General features: G+C 48.3%; 7 protein-coding genes across 7 annotated transcripts; 3 read left to right on the forward strand and 4 right to left on the reverse strand.

Annotated features, from left to right (window-relative positions):
• Positions 1 to 499: 499 nt before the first annotated feature.
• On the reverse strand, positions 500 to 1,588 carry RhiXN_04398 (uncharacterized protein; the record flags this gene model as incomplete). Its single annotated transcript, XM_043324215.1, has 4 exons — positions 500 to 730; positions 834 to 889; positions 948 to 1,283; positions 1,348 to 1,588. The coding sequence occupies 4 exons, from the start codon at positions 1,586 to 1,588 to the stop codon at positions 500 to 502; spliced, it is 864 nt and encodes a 287-aa protein (XP_043176634.1).
• Positions 1,589 to 1,894: 306 nt separating this feature from the next.
• RhiXN_04399 (2-dehydropantoate 2-reductase) lies at positions 1,895 to 3,415 on the forward strand (the record flags this gene model as incomplete). Its single annotated transcript, XM_043324216.1, has 8 exons — positions 1,895 to 1,912; positions 1,994 to 2,073; positions 2,125 to 2,196; positions 2,282 to 2,338; positions 2,395 to 2,596; positions 2,653 to 2,822; positions 2,900 to 3,011; positions 3,065 to 3,415. 8 exons carry the CDS (start codon positions 1,895 to 1,897, stop codon positions 3,413 to 3,415), a joined length of 1,062 nt encoding a protein of 353 aa, XP_043176635.1.
• Positions 3,416 to 3,482: 67 nt separating this feature from the next.
• On the reverse strand, positions 3,483 to 7,393 carry RhiXN_04400 (DEAD/DEAH box helicase; the record flags this gene model as incomplete). The annotated part of the gene is made up of 10 exons (XM_043324217.1): positions 3,483 to 3,596; positions 3,665 to 3,749; positions 3,803 to 3,843; positions 3,904 to 4,490; positions 4,552 to 5,197; positions 5,252 to 5,452; positions 5,506 to 5,782; positions 5,838 to 6,065; positions 6,119 to 6,602; positions 6,664 to 7,393. The coding sequence occupies 10 exons, from the start codon at positions 7,391 to 7,393 to the stop codon at positions 3,483 to 3,485; spliced, it is 3,393 nt and encodes a 1,130-aa protein (XP_043176636.1).
• Positions 7,394 to 8,108: 715 nt separating this feature from the next.
• On the reverse strand, positions 8,109 to 9,878 carry RhiXN_04401 (Cys/Met metabolism PLP-dependent enzyme; the record flags this gene model as incomplete). The annotated part of the gene is made up of 11 exons (XM_043324218.1): positions 8,109 to 8,174; positions 8,235 to 8,345; positions 8,408 to 8,461; positions 8,522 to 8,738; positions 8,902 to 8,965; positions 9,014 to 9,113; positions 9,169 to 9,276; positions 9,330 to 9,428; positions 9,485 to 9,532; positions 9,584 to 9,717; positions 9,782 to 9,878. 11 exons carry the CDS (start codon positions 9,876 to 9,878, stop codon positions 8,109 to 8,111), a joined length of 1,098 nt encoding a protein of 365 aa, XP_043176637.1.
• Positions 9,879 to 10,226: 348 nt separating this feature from the next.
• Positions 10,227 to 11,275, forward strand: RhiXN_04402 (rare lipoprotein A-like double-psi beta-barrel protein; the record flags this gene model as incomplete). The annotated part of the gene is made up of 5 exons (XM_043324219.1): positions 10,227 to 10,678; positions 10,731 to 10,791; positions 10,860 to 10,932; positions 10,993 to 11,058; positions 11,166 to 11,275. The coding sequence occupies 5 exons, from the start codon at positions 10,227 to 10,229 to the stop codon at positions 11,273 to 11,275; spliced, it is 762 nt and encodes a 253-aa protein (XP_043176638.1).
• Positions 11,276 to 11,526: 251 nt separating this feature from the next.
• Positions 11,527 to 15,127, reverse strand: RhiXN_04403 (small nucleolar ribonucleoprotein complex subunit Dip2; the record flags this gene model as incomplete). The annotated part of the gene is made up of 14 exons (XM_043324220.1): positions 11,527 to 11,718; positions 11,810 to 11,956; positions 12,011 to 12,127; positions 12,184 to 12,468; positions 12,522 to 12,653; positions 12,705 to 12,923; positions 12,989 to 13,162; positions 13,212 to 13,510; positions 13,566 to 13,743; positions 13,793 to 14,176; positions 14,239 to 14,563; positions 14,619 to 14,884; positions 14,932 to 15,042; positions 15,092 to 15,127. 14 exons carry the CDS (start codon positions 15,125 to 15,127, stop codon positions 11,527 to 11,529), a joined length of 2,865 nt encoding a protein of 954 aa, XP_043176639.1.
• Positions 15,128 to 15,351: 224 nt separating this feature from the next.
• Positions 15,352 to 17,458, forward strand: RhiXN_04404 (aspartyl aminopeptidase; the record flags this gene model as incomplete). Its single annotated transcript, XM_043324221.1, has 14 exons — positions 15,352 to 15,395; positions 15,450 to 15,590; positions 15,646 to 15,745; positions 15,798 to 15,839; positions 15,891 to 16,139; positions 16,192 to 16,394; positions 16,447 to 16,533; positions 16,584 to 16,711; positions 16,759 to 16,856; positions 16,908 to 17,098; positions 17,159 to 17,163; positions 17,215 to 17,251; positions 17,309 to 17,335; positions 17,386 to 17,458. The coding sequence occupies 14 exons, from the start codon at positions 15,352 to 15,354 to the stop codon at positions 17,456 to 17,458; spliced, it is 1,425 nt and encodes a 474-aa protein (XP_043176640.1).
• Positions 17,459 to 17,535: the final 77 nt, after the last annotated feature.

Genomic DNA, 17,535 nt, shown 5'->3' on the forward strand with positions numbered 1-17,535 from the left:
TCGACTACCCCGCAATCTTCTATTTATCTTGGGTCCAGTTTAATCTCGGCCTTGCACTGTTGTTCTTTACCCCCTCGTAGTTGTAATTTTTGATCAAGTTATCTGTTGTGCGCATTCATTTGTTGTCTGTATCTCATCCTGCATTTCGCGTCCTGCTTTATTTATTGGTAGACTAGTTTGTCATTTGTACTTTTGGGATGTTATTTATTTTGCATTAGCAAATATCACCTTGATCTACTTTCCTGCCTTTTGCCAAGCGCGGCCGAGTCGCAAGTGATCTGTCAGCCCCTCATCTCACTCGTCCAATTTAAGAAAGTCTAAGGAAATAAAGCACGAAGGTTAGATAGATGGTGCCAGGTGGCCAGGCGACCCTGCAACTGCCGATAGTCGCAAGCCCAATTGAGTGGGGGATTACCACCGAAAAACGCAAATTGAATTCAATCCCTCGTCTCCCCGCACCAGCTGCTCTCTCGCTGCAACAACCTCATTTATTGAACCCTCATACTGAATCGGTATCCGGCGCGTGAGAGTACTCGCGTTGCGAATGGGGCATGCCGAGTACGTTGTGCGGGTCAGACGCGTTCACTCTGCGCTTCGCAACGTTATCTGGCTGCGGCCCGGGATTGACATGTGGCGACACATCCCACATGCTATCGGCAGATCTCGAGAGTGCGAAACCTAGACGCGATAGTCCTGCCAATCCGATTGCGGTAAAACGAGTCGTCACGGACTAGAGTTGCGTGGGGCCAGAGTCAGCGTCGTGAGGGATATCACTTCCGTTCTATTGGCGCTCTGGGATTGGAGGAGGGGAGGGGCTAGAAGGTTCGACTTACCTGTACGGCATGCCCTCCAGGGATGAGATACAGCAATTCCCTTAGGTCGCAAATATCTTGATGGTGGGTTATTCGTCCTTGTTCGTTGAATGAAAGGATCGTATGCATCCGCACCGATCGGTGAACCGAGCCCCCTAATAATAGAAAATGCACTGTATGCTCGATTATGGTTCGCCTCTGTCCATCTTTCATTTCCAGGCGGGCTTAGTTTACCGAGTTCGTATTCGGTATAGTTGCGCTTACCAAAGCTTTCGGTTTCACATACGGTGCCAATCTCGCTCCATATCCTCCATGCAACCCACATCTGGGCCTCAGTGGTTTGGTAGCCCAAGATTCGCGCAATCAATGTTGTGGGCTTGGGTATCCTGACTTCGCATAGTTGGTGTGTCAACGAATGGATGTCGCTGATGATTGACAGCGAGGTAGCGGTTACGAACGTATTCTTGTAAACTATAGTGCCACAATCGCATTAGGTTTGTCTACAAGCTATACGGGTTCATATTGAAGAACCGACCTGCGTTGCTCTCGTACAATTGATTCAACCTTCCTTGAACGTTCCTAGACGACGCCAGCCAAACCAGGTCATGGACTTCCAGGGCTGAAGCTCGGAGGGATGCCTTGGTTGTTCTCTCATAGGATAATTCGCTGGATATATTCGGAAGGTTCGGGTATACACCCGTTACCTGAGGAGAAATAGGGTTATCCGATGTATTGCTCGGGAACGATATGGTGGATGCAGAGGTGACCACCGCCATGGTGCCAGCGGTGTCCGAGCTACAAGGGAGGACAATTTCAGAAGTGGGCAGGGCGGGCTAGAATACCGCAGGCGGAGCGCTCAGGAAATGTTTGAAACGCGGAACTGCAAAATAACAGATATATGGTTGTGGTTGTACCAAGTTCGCTCGGTGAAGCACGATGCCCCCGAGCCGGTACCGGCGTTATAAAGCGTAATTCTATGGCATCGTGCGATTGAGTAAGCCAAGAAGCGTCACCTGACTCCCGTATTCCTGCGGAATCGCCACCTTTTGTCATTGACGACAGCTGCAGGGTAATATATAATCATGAGTGCCCCTGTTAAAGTATGCGTCGTAGGCTTCGGAGGTATGATGATGTATTGTTCAATACAGGGATGATTTGACATATCACCGGAAAAGCCCTAGGAACTGTCTATTCCTTCATTATGGAAAGGCAGGGGCTCAAGTCACGGTTGTGTGTCGTTCAAACTATTCGCTAATGCAAGGTATGTGCATACACGAAGATCAAGGTGGCTCAGTTCTCAGGTTTTGTGTAGAGCATGGGATAGACATTTGCTCCGAAAAACTAAACCCGGGGGTGAACTATTTGGGTTGGCGACCCCATCGAAGTACGTCCGGGTTTCGGTTCCCATCACAAACTGTACCCCTCACTGACGTTTGAACTCTATTGCTGTATCGTCCAGTTGTGGAAAGTGTGGACAGCGCCGCCAGTGCTGAAGATAGATATGACTATATTGTTTGCACCTTCAAGTTCGTATTGATGGACAGCGATACATCCTATCTAGAACTAAGGGATACCACACTAGATGTCTGCCCGACGTTGTAACGACACCGAAGCTGCTCGGCCCCCTACTCGCGCGAAGCCGTAATTTTGTACTCATTCAGAACGGGATCGGCATCGAGTTGGACTTGCAGGCTGCGGTACCGAGCGGGATAGTAATGAGCGGGTGCGCATGGATTGATGCGACTGTGATCGACCACGGCCGGACACTTAAACACGGCCCAATTGTGAGTGAATGCGCGGGTGAAACGATGCTCGCTCGCATATATGGGAAACGATTTAGGAAAAATTAGTTGTCGGTGTTCATCCCCCTCTGGGAGCGCCATCCGGAACACCGCATTCTACCGAGGCACACACCGCGTTGACGACATTTGTAGACTTGCTCAAAGCTGGAGGTGGGACACCCGAACAGGTGGTAGACATCCAAGCTGCGCGCTGGAAGAAAATTATATGGTATGAAACGTAGCTAAAGGTCGTCTAAACCGCAGGCGATATACAGGTTTTGCTTGATGATGTTTATGATCGTACAGGAATGCGGGGTTTTCAACATTCGCGACTCTCGCTAACGCCACACTACCAGACATTTGCCACGAACCAGCCAGATCCTACACTATGCCAATCGTTCGTGGATTCATGGAGGAGGTGGGTTGCTAAGATATACACGTGTGGAGCTATATATTAACGGCTCTTGCCAGGTCGTTAGTGTGGCACGAGGTCTCGGTTTGGATGAGTCAGTTTTGCCTGTGGCAAGCATTGATGAAGCGATCGATTTGACCTTGAGTGAATACGGGGTGACAGGGCCTGCGTACAAGGCTTCTATGTTGGTTGATTTCCTCGCTGAGAGGCCCATGGAAATCGAAGTGATTATTGGAGGTATACTGCGCTACGCAGTTGCCAAACAAGTGCCGGCACCGAGGTTTGCTATTCCCGCATTTATCCAGCGACCTATGTTTCATCTAAATTTTGCCTTTAGACTCAGCACAGCTTATGCCTTACTCAAAGTGCACCAAACAAGATTTATTCAGAAGAGTAAGAGCCGGGCGTAGAACGGGATTGATTATAGTGGTGACTGAATGTCTCGATACATAAACCAAACATACACAATTATGAAGCTTAAACCACACTGTAACGACCAGCTGTAGCCGTGGGGTTCCGCTGTTCTGCTGCAAGCGCGGCAGTTGAGGCCTCGATGAGGAGTCGTTTGATTTCGCGCACAGCCTGTTCGACCTAACGAGGGAAGCAAAATATTAGTCCGAGCGCCCAGAAGGGAAGATGACAAGCAACACCCAACTCACCCGGAATTCGTCGTTGGACTCCACCAACAAGTGAGTTTCGGGGGCCCTTCTAGAGGAGGTTCTTTGCCCGGTTCGTAGTATATACCTGCATAACCGGTGTTTAGTGAACAATACTGGGACCACCATTTGAGCGCTTACGAACCTTTGTTTGTGACGGAAGCACCGGTCATATCGATCAACTAGACACAGTAATCCGATCAGCCAATTGTTAAATAATTAAGCGAGTACACTTTGCTTACCTGGACCATAGTTTCCTTGTTTGTCACTCTCCAGCGCGCCTTTTGAGGATAGTCGTTGATGGGGATAATGGCGTGGAAATCTGTCGCGTCGGGATCCTTTGGTTTGCGCCCCGCATCGTCGAGCTGAGACTGACTTTGTGCCATGAGCTTCGTAGCGCGGAGTTGCGCGTTGAATTTTGCTACAACGCTCTGGGCCTGTCTGTAGGCCGCCGAATCCTTGCTGGTGATTCTCGCCGCAGCCTCCTGAGCCGCCTTGAGATTTGACATTACTTTGGCTTCGTCGTCCTTGGCCTTCGTCCATCGGGCAGCCGCCCCAGCTGGGGTTGATACTGTTTTGGACGAGTCGGGCGCCGGTCCCTTTCTGATCTCGACCTTGAAATTTCCAAATGTCATGTCGTCCTCTTTCGTCGTTGGGGTGCTAGCTTCCTCCTCGACCTTGGGCTTCTCTTCTATTGCTTCACCGTAAGCAGCCCGTTGAGCCCGCTCTTTGGCATCGCGCTCTTGGTCGAATTTGTCTAGGCCCTTGCCGCCAAACCCAGCTCCCACATAACTTTGTGCCTTGCCGGCCTTGACCTTGTCGAGGAAACCTGTGCGTGATACCGGGCTACTATGAGTGATGCGTGGAATCAGGCTATGGAATATTCTCACCCTTGGCCAGTTCTTCCAGGTCTGAGGGAATGGTAGCCTTACTTGCTTCGAGCGCTCGGAATATGTCGACGGAATACCGTTCCTGCTCGGGAGTAATGAAGGTTACGCATGTGCCCTTGTTTCCAGCTCGTCCCGTTCGGCCCGCACGGTGTACATAATCTTCCATATGGTTCGGTGCGTCATAGTTGATTACCAACTTGAGTTGCTTCACATCGAGCCCACGCGCTGCAACCGAAGTAGCAATAACGATGGGTACTACTCCAGCTTTGAAGTCGGCGATAGTTGCGTCTCTGTCCACCTGATCTTTCCCGCCGTGTAAGGACATGCACACGTAGCCTTTGCGCATCAGCTCGCGTAAGAGATTATCAGCTGCCTCTTGACGATCGACAAAGATTAGGGTTCGGGCTTCACTATCCTCATTGTAGGTCTGGCCGAGGATTTCGAGGAGGCGATTAAACTTGGACTCTTCCGTGCGAACTTCAACAATTTGATCAATCTCGGCTGCGACAACGCTGCGACCTCCGACCGTGATTTCGAGAGGTTTCCGTAATATTTTTCGCGCCAATGAATCCATCTGTTTCGGGAATGTGGCCGAAAACAGGACAGTCTGCCTATCTGGTCGAATGTTATTCACAATTTTCATAACCTAGATTGAACTTTAATGTTAGTTTTATCCAATATGCATAGTTACGACACGGACCTGTGGCTCAAATCCCATGTCGAACATACGATCAGCCTCGTCCAAGACAAGGTATGTTACCCGGCGCAAGTTAGTCACACGACCCGAGTTCGCGGTGAGCAGGTCAATCATTCTGCCGGGGGTGCATACAATAATTTCGCATCCCTTCTTCATCTCCGCGATTTGGTCTTTGATAGGCGAGCCACCATAAGCGCACACAGCCTGAAGACGACATAAGTAGGTGTTATTATGTTCGAGGGAGATGGAATGCTCACACGAAGGTTCAAGACCTTAAGGAATGGCTTGCATTCCCTGTGAATTTGGACAGCAAGCTCTCGAGTTGGTGTCATGACAATTGCCATCGGGCCCTCCATAGTCTCCAAAGGTCGCTGATCTTTGATATGCCGGAATAGAGGTAACAAAAAAGCAATCGTCTTGCCAGAGCCTGTTTTCGCAACGCCAATTACATCGCGACCAGACATGATTGCTGGAATCGCCTGTGATTGAATGGAAGTCGGGGCAGTATAACCTAAGCGTTTGATCACATCCAGACTATGGTTCTGGATGTAAATATCACACACGGACAACAATGGGTTAGGAAGCGTACCAACTACTAGGTAACCCACAATGGCTCCATTTTGTGACGGGTTTGGGGCAATCCAACCCACGGATTTTGATGCCATCGAGGCTCAGTCGCAAAAGATCAGCCTCATCATCAGTCATGGCCGCAACATCAGGAGGTGGATGATAGAAAGCTTTTCGGAATGGCTCGTACTTGATCTTGTCGTGATCAACAACTGCCAGATCCTTTTTCTTGGCTTTTTTGGCAGCGAGTCTGCAGCACAAAGGGTAAGCATCCACCAGTTACAGGAGGGCAAGCGAACGCACGCTAGAATATCTTCCGGGCGAAGTTCAGTAGCATCAAGCTCGTCAACATCTCGTGTCTCCTCTACATCATCCTCCGCATCCTCTGCGGTGATACCAAGTTGTTCTCCATTGCCTGCCATGCGCTTTCGGTCCTCAGCATTGACTTTTTTCACTTCTTCCTTCACACCACTCATAAAGGCATCCAGCGGGTCCTCTTCTTCCTCTTCTTCGACAGCAGGAGTAGGGTTTGTAGAATCTATTTGCATAGGCTCAGGCTCATCGTCATCCTCCGCTTCCAAATTTTCACCGATGCCGTTTGCATTCGTATCCATAGACAAGTCAACTGCAGGCATATCCCCGAGTTTGACGAGCTTTCGATTGGATTCCGTAGTATCGTCCATGGAGCGAGCAGCCTTAGAAAGTGACTTGCCAGCCTCGGGTCGCTGAGGCAAACCTTTGATGCCTATTCCACCTGGACGACTCAGAGCCCCAGTAGGCCTCACTCCTGACAAGAAGAGATGATCAAGTGTGTACTGTCTGGAAAGACAACACCTATGTGCACTCACCTGAAGTGCCATTGGTGGTAGATGCCTTATCACCTCCTTTGGCTTTTTGCTCTTTCGCCAGCGCCTGCTGTTTCTTCCAAGCCTCCAGGCGCTCACGTTTAGCTCTCATTTTTTCGTCTTCGGGTCCAGATGGTTTGGTCGTATTGGTGGCTGGCGGAGTCGCAGCGGCGCTATTGATCGCGGTTGTAGTTGCTGATACAGAAGCAGCAATTGGTTCAGGTATGGGAGCAGTAGAAACATCTGCCACAGGTGCGAGAGTAGGTGCTGGAGCTGGTGTTGAAGTAGATGTTGATTGTTCTGGGGGAGGAGCAGGAGCAGGAGTAGACTGCTTGGATGTTTCGGTAGGCGCTGAGGGTGGGGCATCGCGAGAGAGCGAGCGAGAGCGCTTCCTACCACGGTCATTGCGGTCCCGTTCAGACTCTCGGTCCCGGTCTCTATCTCTGTCTTTCTCTCGATGGGTTCGGTCTCTCCGACGATCGTAGTCGCGGTCATCACGACGCCTGTCTCTATCTCTATCTCTATCGCGGTAGTCTCGGTCCCGGTCCCTTTCCCTTTCCCTGTCACGGTCCCTAGGTCGGTCTCTCTCCCTCTCGCGGTCGCGGTGGCTGTCCCGCTCACGCTCCCTTGCCTGGTGATGGCGCCTGGTCGGCGACGGGGAGTCTCCGCGAGAGTTATGATATGACTTACGTCGTTTGTAATCTGGGGAAGGTGAGCGTGAATACCTTGCCATGATGGTCTAGCGGCGGCGGTGTCCCAGGATGTTGAGTAACCCGCCTTGATGGTGGTCGTTGGGCTCGTGTGGGTATGGATGTGTGGCAATGCCTCGATACATACACAAACACGTAATATTTGCAATTTATTTTGACCAAATGATGCATATACATGCGTGCAGTATGTCTTTTGATCTCGCTCACTTCTCGGTCCCTCAGGCAAGCCGAATATTAGCTTAACAAGTGGCTCAGAAGGCTGTATGAACTCCCAGTGCTCGAAACCCAGGAGTGAGGTTTGGTTTAAGCTTTCAGTCCCGACTACGATTGTGATTCCCCAGGCTCTTCCACGATTATAACGCCATAGCAAACACAATCAGTTGTGACAGATCCTAAACCGTTAAAACCATCTCTCTAACAAGAGGAAGAAAGGGGAGAGGGTAAATAAGGTTTGAGACTGTATAAATGTGTGCATAGCCAGGATGATTAAATTTGCACATGCTGCACAACCTTCAAAGTTCAAAGTAGCGGGCTCGAACGCATTTGACAGGTGAATTACGAAGAATGCGGCTATCAACCATAAATGTCATTTTGCAGATCGGCAATGAGATCTGAGAAGGCCCAGACCCCTCGCTGATGAACCAATATTCTCGCTGCGACTACAATTTTCCCCCAAAGTTATTGGTGTACAACAACGTCAGGGAACAATGGAGAGGTACTGTTTTCTGACTCAGCACTTTAAAGCCGTGCCTTGACCTTTGCTGGGACTCCATTTAGTGCCTGACGCAAGTCCTCCTTTAGATCCTGCGTAGACACTCATAAGAGTTTGAACGCGGAGATATACAGTAGGCGTTCCAGTCTCACCTCTAAATTCTCGAGGCCGACGCTTAGCCGGATTAGTCGCTTGTCTGCCCCAGCATCGGAAAGATATCGTTGTTCAATTAACGACTCAACGCCTCCTAACGAAGTTGCAGGCTAGAACATGGAAGTTATACGTGAACATTGTTCTGGTTCAAATATACCCATCAAAGGCTTACCGTAAACAACTTCAACATGTACGGCAAAACCCTCGCTTCGTTCGGGTCATCAAGCTACTCGCCATGGGCAACGTCAGTAGGAAATTCTCTTGATCATATGCACTGTACCCTTACCATAAAAGAGAAACAAGCTGGACCTCCGCCGGGCATTTGCTTCTTGATCCATCCTTGGTCCTTCTGGCCTTGTAGCGTTGCGTGCCAAACATGCTTAATCGACCCTCCTCTAACCCCATCCCACGATTGACCGGCCGGCGTCTGTGATACTCTGTGGAGCCACTGGGCCAGGGCTGCCCCATTTTCAGCTTGTCGTGTAGCTCGCAACTCAAGAGTTCTGAGTGAACGCAACAGTAAAAACGATTCCAGCGATCCCTACAGGATTGTGCGGATTTAGGTTAACCGTGACCGGTAACATACACTATTATGGGACATACCATCATATTGCCCATGAATGTCCGGTTGTGCCAAAGTGCTCGCCATTCTTCTAGATCTCTCACCGCAAGCACTCCACATAATAGATCCGAATGACCTCCGAGATATTTGGTCCCTGTAATTCATATCCTATACGATAAGCCCTGTGAGCGCAATACAAACAGGTGAATTGCCCACCGCTGTGGAGTACGACATCGGCTCCCCATGCGAACGGATCTTGGATAGGGGGAGGCGCAAAAGTGGAGTCCACGATGAGACGACCACCCACAGCATGAACCTGCTCCCGGTTAAGTATAACGATCCGATGCCCATCGTATGAAGACCACTCGTACCTTCTCCGCATAATACTTCAGGTTGCGTGCTTCTCCTGTAGGGTTAAGCGGAGTCTCAACCCAACATAGATCTCCGGCCTTGAATTCATCGTCGATATCGATAATTTCCTATAACCATACTGTTGGTGTTGTGCGAACATCATGAAAGAAATGCATGTTACCAATTCGGGTTTGGCCTTTTTATACACATCGATGGATACATGGACACCATGATAGCCGTCCCTGATTGCGAGACGCTTAGGATTTAAGTGTACAAGTGCCTAATATCCCAAGTTCACTATCGGTGGAGTCATTGTATGCACTCATCTTTACTTACTGAATAAGTTGCAGCAATTCCCGATGCGTATGTAATCGCGTGTCCCCCCTGTTATAGGTGTTAAACGTGAGCGCATTAATTTGTAGAAATTATGCTTACCAAAAGTGCCGAGAGGACCTTTTCTACTCTAGTAGAAATCGGGGTTGTATAGCGACTATAAATGTGTCTCTGAGGAGAAGTCACATCAGGTTCGTCAGGATACTCTAGCTTCACTGGTCCCGGTGCACGGAAGGCTGTCATAGAAAGTGAGATAGAAACCAGTTATAAGCGGCTCTAGACGTATTTATGATGGCCTACTGGTTGAGACAGATATAGCTGGGGCGACGTTGACTTCAGAATGTGCTTCATCATCCGCATGAAGCAATCTTGTTGCGAGTTCTAAATTTTGGGACATGGAGTTGTTTCTACCTGGCAAAGGAGAGATGGGAGAGTCGGGGTGCTTATCTCGGTTTCGTTGACCGATGAGACATAGGCATACGTAAAATCGCACCACAACGCCTTCTTCATGCACAATGACTTGGTGGATCACGTGCTTGATCGCCGGCTCAAGACACAAACAAGTCCCGAGACCCCTGAGCGCATATAGGAGGTTAAATCATAAATACTCCTAATATTTGATGCCTGCTTTGTTTTTTTTGCGACATCCACCATACTCTCTTTTCTTCTCTCAAACCCAGAAACTACTTCGAAAGGTTCACAAGTCCCTCTTTCAGAACTACACCCCCGCTCCTTCAAGTTAAACATGTATAACTATAAAACGCTGATGATTATCAGCCTGGCTTGTGCATCTGCTGTAGCTTCGGCACTTGCAGTCTCCAACGTGCTACCTGAGATGCCTTGGGCTACGAATCCAATGGATTACAACCCAGCTAAAATTACCAGTGCCCCTGAGAACCATGGGAGCAAGGTTCAAAGAGGAGACACAAAATCTCACTCCTACAGTCCTTCGTATGAGTTCCACTCTGCGGACGGTTGGCAATTTGTCCCAGTTAGCAATCTCTCCTACAAATACGGCAACGATACTAATGTTCGCTCCCGCTCCGACCAAAAACGACGTCAGCGATCGGAGACTAAGCGTGGTGTTAAGGTTGATGTAGGTGCCGATATTATTGGCGGGTCTGTTGGCCACGCGGTTGGAGAAGCCTGGAACGAGTTGAGAGGGATAGGCAAGGCGCAGGGAGTTACTATCACATGGTTTGTCCTTTTTTAAATATGAATCAGTACTATGTTCTGAATTACGTGGTAGGTACACAGGGGAGGACCTCCAAAATCCCAGCTGTTGGCCAGAGTCGGACTGGGCACCAACGGTAAGTCGTGCACGTGGTCTTCTCCGCTCAGTTCTAGCTTCGTTCGGCTAATTGCGGATATTAAACAGGATGCATCTTTCGCATGTGCACTCACGCTCGAGGGGTGGAATAACAAACCGAGCTGCTTTAAGTTCTTAGAACGTGGGTGACACTTTTAATAGTATGATGAACGATGATGTGCTGACAATCATTTGCCTGTAGTATGCAACGGGCCAGACAAGTGCATTTTCGTCCGCGTGGTTGACACATGCGCTGGATGCAAGAAAGGTAGGTGCATGCGCACAACCAATCCTCCCGCGGAGTAGACATATACTACTTGCACAACCCTATTCTGGCCATAACGATTTGAAACGTATTTACGCGACACCCCGCAGGTTCTAGACATGTTGACCTCACCAAGGCCGCATTCGCAGCACTAGCCGACCTCGACATAGGAATTCTCACGGTCCAAATGAGAATGGCAACTAGCCCACAAGTGTGGTGAGTATATTGATATACTATCGAGAAACGCGGCTGAGGTCGGAGCTTAACGATCCTCGATGGATTGCAGGCACACAAGCCTCTGGGGTCCCAAAGTCTAGAAATTGACGCGCATACCCTCTAGGCCACAGGTGATGCCGGGGTTAATCAATGTTTTTTTTGATAATGTGTATTTTACTATTGTCCTCATGAAGATCAGATAAAAACTCGATATGTGGACTTCGATCTGCACGATCGAAAAGTGCGTCCAATGGATTATGCAACGATGTTGACGCGTTTTCGCTTTTTCCCATCCGCAGCCTGGATTTGTTTGCGTATAGTGGCCTCGTCGGGCAATGACAGAGCCATACTCTTGGTATCCCCTATAGTAGTCTCGTAAAATTCAGACACTCGATTCAGATCGTCTCGTCGTCGGATGATTCTCAGTGCCGCAAGATTGTAACCGACCTGTGCAAATCGTAAAATGGTCAGCTCACTCTATACAGCAGGGCTGTAGCTGAGTTGAATCAGCGTGCATGTCATAATGCGAGAGGCGTACCTCATCTTTATGAATCTTGAGGGCGCCACGTAGATGGTTTCTCAAAGCTAGAAGCGTTGTTCTTAACACTTTATTCGCTACGATCTGGTGGTGATGGGTACGCAAGAGGAACACTAGAATGCGCGATGTCATCGCCGTCGAAATGTCCTTCCAGATCGGTATTAGTATTAAGGTTCGGACTCATAATCAAAGCTTACTCACACGCTTGGCCCACTCATCGAGGTAAGTCAGCATCGAGACCACCTTGGTGAATGGAAGTACGAGCAGTGCATCGAAGAGTGCTGGACCAGGCACCTTTTCTACAACCCTGAGCACATGCTGCGGGCCATCTATTCCAAGTGCCCCAAGAGAGGAGGCCGGGTGGGTTGTGGCACCCGGGCCACTTCTTCCTCCGTGAGACCCAGACACTGCTCCTCATAAGCAAGCGCGGCAGCGCGCTCTGAATCGGCGATATCAAGGGCTTCCATGATACGCTCTCCTGCCATAAGCGTATCAGCAGTTTGTTTCTCTACAACACCAGTCTCCACTTCGGCAGTCTCATTTGGTTCGTCGCCATTCGCTAAGGCTCCTATGGCGTGACTTGGTCGGTTAAGCGTATCTGCGAGTGCATCATCGTGGAGTTGTTCGAGTTCTCGCTCGCGTTCCTCCTCAAGGAAAAGCTGAACACAGTATAACAATTAGCCCAGATCGATTCGATACACACATGACTTACCGGCTCTTCTGTTTCTTCCCATATGCGAATAGATTTATCATGGGAGCCCGTGACAACGAATTTTCCATCATTGCTTGTTGCTAGTGCCCAAACTTCTCCGTGGTGCCCATCGAGTCTCTGAATTTGCTCAAACTACGATGAAATGTTAGTCGCTACTCATGCGTATGGGCGCTCAAGTAATACCTTATCCCCGTCCCAGTATTTAAGCATTTTGTCCTTGCTCACAGACCAAAAGTAGTGGGTATTCCGTTGAAAGGCAACTTGCATGACGCTATCATCGTGAGCAAATAACGATCGATGGCAGTCTCCAAAGTCAAGGCCCCAGATCTTGATGTTTTTGTCGGCCGAGCAAGTGATGATAAGTTTGGAGTCCGAAGAAATATCCATCCCTAGCACTGGAAGCTGTATCAAAGCATGAGTGAGTCTTAAATGTCTCTATATATTGCTAAAGACTGCAGCGCATATACCTTATGACCATAAAGGGAGAGGAAAAACTTTAGGGAATCTTGGAAAAAGACCTTGACAGTGGAATCCAAAAGTGCGACCGCTAATAGCTTTGAGTTAGGGCTATAGCGAACTGATAGTACATCTTCGGACATTTTCAACGTTCGGACGTGTACAATTGTGACCACCCGACCAACCTACAGTATCGGAAGTTAGCTGAGAATAGCACTCTGCTGGAGGACTTACAAATTTGGAGCCTTCTTCTGTTTTACGCTCAAATTCCCAAAATTTGACGTCTTTGTCGGCACTACCACTGACCATGGCGATGTTATCACTCCGAACGTGCATGGACCACACAGCGCCTTCGTGTGCTTGGATGGATTGCACAAGCGCAGAGGAAGCAAGATCAAACACTTGAATCTCTCCCGACTTTGTTCCCACGGCGACCTGCCTATCTCCTGGAAGGAATATGCAACATAATGCATAACCGCAATCGAAAGTGCGGATACAAGCTGTACTCTGGACACTCCACACTTTCAACAAGCCTGGGTATTATGTGTCACTATAGCGCCATAAGTGAGGATGCAAGATGGCTCTTACCGTTTGATGCTGAAGCAATTAATTGATCATCAGAGCTTAGCGCCACTGCCCGGACGTCGGTTCGATGGCCAGGGAGATCGAGCGTAAAAGTACGAGCTGCTTCAGGCTGTTCCTTTGATTTAACGGGAGGGGGTATATTATACACTTCTAGCGCATTGGTAGCGAGTGATACCATGATCTAAAAAGGGAGCTTTGAGTAAATCCAAAACCAGGTTTGAAGTGCTTACCTGAATGCCTTTAGTCTCTGATCCAGATGTTCCTTCTGGGAAATCAAAAGATCGTATTTTGCCGCTCGCACGAACAATCAAATAGGGAGTGAACAGGTCTTCTAGCGAAATAACTCCCGCTTCAGTCTCCTCTTGCCCATTATCCATTTCCACGTCCGTAGTCTTGCCCTTCAGATTGGCCTTGTTAGCCTTTTCCTTTGCCCGCTTCTTTCTCCTGGCTTGCTTTTTCAGCGCCTCGGATTCGGTACGAATTCGGAATACTTCGACGGATCTGTCGTGTGATTGAATTGCAAGATAAGGAAGGTGAGGATGCCGGGAAATTTGTGCAACTCTGTGTTTTGTTGATAGTGGCAGGGATCCGGCCGGCTGAATGGGCTTGGATATCTACCAAGAGTCAATAAATATGCAATTTTCTTCAGCAATGGCACCGCATTTGATATCCTTACCTCGCCGTTTTCGTTCTGGACCAGGCCGTTTTGCAGAATTACGCCGTCCAATGACCAGGCTTTTACTTCTCCGTCTCCGCTTCCGGTTAAGATTAATAGCTTCCTATCACTGCTGTCGATGTCCATACTCCATATCTCGGAGCGATGAGCAACTTGTGTTTGAATGCAGTGTTGAGTCGAAAGATTCCACAATTTTAGGAACGTATCTTTGGCAACAGTCACCAAATATGTTGAGTTTTCGGAAGTCGAACTGGAGGGAGCATTGGCCGCGAAAGAAGGGGGGATGAAACTGATAGATGTAATCTGGTCACGGTGGCCGCGCAGTCTAGACAATAAAAGGTAAACATCTTTCATTAGTGTAAAGATATTTCGGAACTCACCGGTAAAGGCCTGTTTCGGCTACAATATCCCATACGATTAGCTCGGTATCTTGAGAGCCAGACGCCAACCTGGTTCCAGTTCCATCAAAGGCGAGTGCTGTGACAGCTTTCCTGTGTCCATTGAAGACTACAGTGACGCTACCACTGGCAGAGTCCCACAATCTGATTGACCCATCTGTGTAACCAACCGCAAATGTTTCTTTCACTGGTGATCGTCGAATACATGTTACTTCCGCTCGGTGGCCTGTCTCGTGCCACATAGCAAGCTATCAAGAGATTAAGGCTAAGGCTAATTGGGTCACGTTTCACTTACCATCTGCCCTCGTTTTACATCCCAAACCAAAACATCTTCCAGAGCGGGCACATATGCATATCGACCATCATATACCGCATTGGAAGAATTACTACATATCATACCGAAGGCCTATTTTAAAGTTAATTCGGTTCCTCGCTATATACCTCAGTTTGTTTACCTGTGTCGGGCCATGGCGCTGGTATGAACGGACCATGATGAGGTTGTCTGCAAGTAAGTTTTGGTTCCAAATTCAATTTCCAATTGATCTGTGGCGCTTATAGTACAAGATCTGACATAAAGATATGGAACCACATGATGCTCTATTCACGTTCGGTGCGAAAGCCTCTGCTAAAATCACTCCGAAGCACCGCAAACACCAGTTTGAGCCCTGCGCCCAATCTAACCCACTATCTCCAGAGACACCAACACATTGTGACTATGGTTCAGCCATCTATTCCACCAGCAGCTGCCTCGTTCTTAGAGTACGCTAATACATAAATGGACATGGCGAATAAATTACTAATACTCTCCTCCAGGTTTATAAACGCGTCTCCAACACCATTTCATGCCGTTCATAATGCCAGCGAACGGCTTGAGAGTGCTGGTTTTCAGCGTATCTATGCGAAGGACAATTGGGAGAAGCAGCTGAAGGAAGGCGGTCGTTACTTTTTTACCAGGTCAGGCAATACACTCGTCGACTATCTGGGGAGACAAATTGAACATCCAATTCAGAAATCAATCTTCCTTGATAGCGTTCACAATTCCCAAGGGCTGGAAGGAAGGCGCGGGCCTCTCTATCGTCGCGACCCATACCGATAGCCCGTGCCTAAGGGTAAGCATATTTCAATTAGTAAATATATGACTGCTAAATTATTTGCTCACAGGTTCGCCCGGTGTCCAAACGTTCCAAAGCAGGCTACTTGCAGGTTGGTGTCCCGGCTTCTTATTCATATTATCATTATCTCATATCACGACAGGTCGGAGTTGAGACATATGGCGGAGGCATTTGGCATAGTTGGTTTGATAGGTGGCTAAATCCATCTTATTACCTAAAAGGTTCCAAGACTGAGTCTTTGCATAGGGACTTGTCGCTGGCCGGAAGGGTAATCGTTACGGACAAAAATAGCACCAAGTTTACATCTCGCCTCGTCAATCTGAAGCGTCCGCTTTTGCGGATTCCTACCCTAGCTATTCATCTTGATCGGACGGTCAATGACAACTTCAAGGTGTGGTTTATGCACCAAGTATAATAGCCCATACTCACATCTATACTCTCAGTTCAACCAAGAAACACAGTTCATTCCCATCCTGGGCCAAGTAGCTTCACAGTTGAATGGACCACCCGTACCAGAGACCAGCGATAAGAACCCTGTCATTGGCGTTGCGGGGTCGAATGTTCAGACGAATCACCACGCATCATTGATTGATTTAATCGCAGAAGACATCTCAGTCTCTCCGGAGGAGATCCACGACTTTGAGCTGTGAGTTTGCTGAAATACTTAATAGTTTATATAGCTGAGGCCGATTTTGCAGTTGTTTGTACGATGTTCAACCATCCCAAGCGGGTGGAATTAACAACGAATTTATTTTCTCTCCTCGTTTGGATAATCTCATGTCAAGGTTGGTTCCTATTCAACATATCTAACCCTTACTAAACTCATTCTACAAAGCTTTTGTGCTGTCGAAGCTATGGCTGACAGTGTCTCGTCTGACCGAGCCGTCCCATTGGAGGGAAATGTAAACGTCATTGCGCTATTCAACCACGAAGAGATTGGGAGTGTTAGTACCAGCGGGGCTGGTGAGTTGCATCGACTAGATATTTAGAAGGATGTTTACTGGTCACAGAGTCTTCTTTACTCCCGACTTTGTTCCATAGACTTTCTCCTACTCCTGCTGCGCATGCACAATCCATCTCCCGGTCATTCTTAGTTTCTGCAGATATGGTATGTATATATTCACATTCCCAAACCCCACTAAAGATCTTCTCATTTTAGGGACATGCGATTCATCCCTCGTATATGGACAGTCATGAGCAAGTTCATCGTCCCGAAATCAATGGAGGCCTTGTTGTCAAGACTAATGCGAAGCAACGGTACGCAACTGATGCAGTTGGGACGTTCCTGATCCGCAAACTTGTCGAAAATCGAGGAGGGCGAATTCAAGAGTTTGAAGTCAGGAATGACATGTATGTGCTCCACTTATCCTTACTCTAATGTTACGCGCTAACGGGATTCATTAATTCTAGGCCTTGTGGGTCAACCGTAGGCCCTATGTTGTCTAAATTGGGTTTGAGAACCGTAGATGTTGGGATGCCTATGCTTTCCATGCATTCAATCCGGTAGGTATTACGTATATAATTTTCTACAATAGTCTTATCATAGGTGTGGTTGTATAGTGAAACTGGAGGAACTAAAGACGTTCAGTAAGTAATCTTGCCTCAGTTGTATGCAGCCCGCTCAGATCATCCACTAGGTCATATATCGATGCATTCTCCTCGCTGTTCGAGGGTTTTACTAACCTAGATGCTTCTTTGAAAATCGATTAACACAACTAATTGAAAGCTCATCTGTAATTGAAAAAAACCTCTCTTAAATATATGTTGATGGTGGGAAATGACAAAAT

The sequence above is a fragment of the Rhizoctonia solani genome, chromosome 1 (genome assembly GCF_016906535.1).
Source record: "Rhizoctonia solani chromosome 1, complete sequence".
Taxonomy (NCBI): Eukaryota; Fungi; Basidiomycota; class Agaricomycetes; order Cantharellales; family Ceratobasidiaceae; genus Rhizoctonia; species Rhizoctonia solani.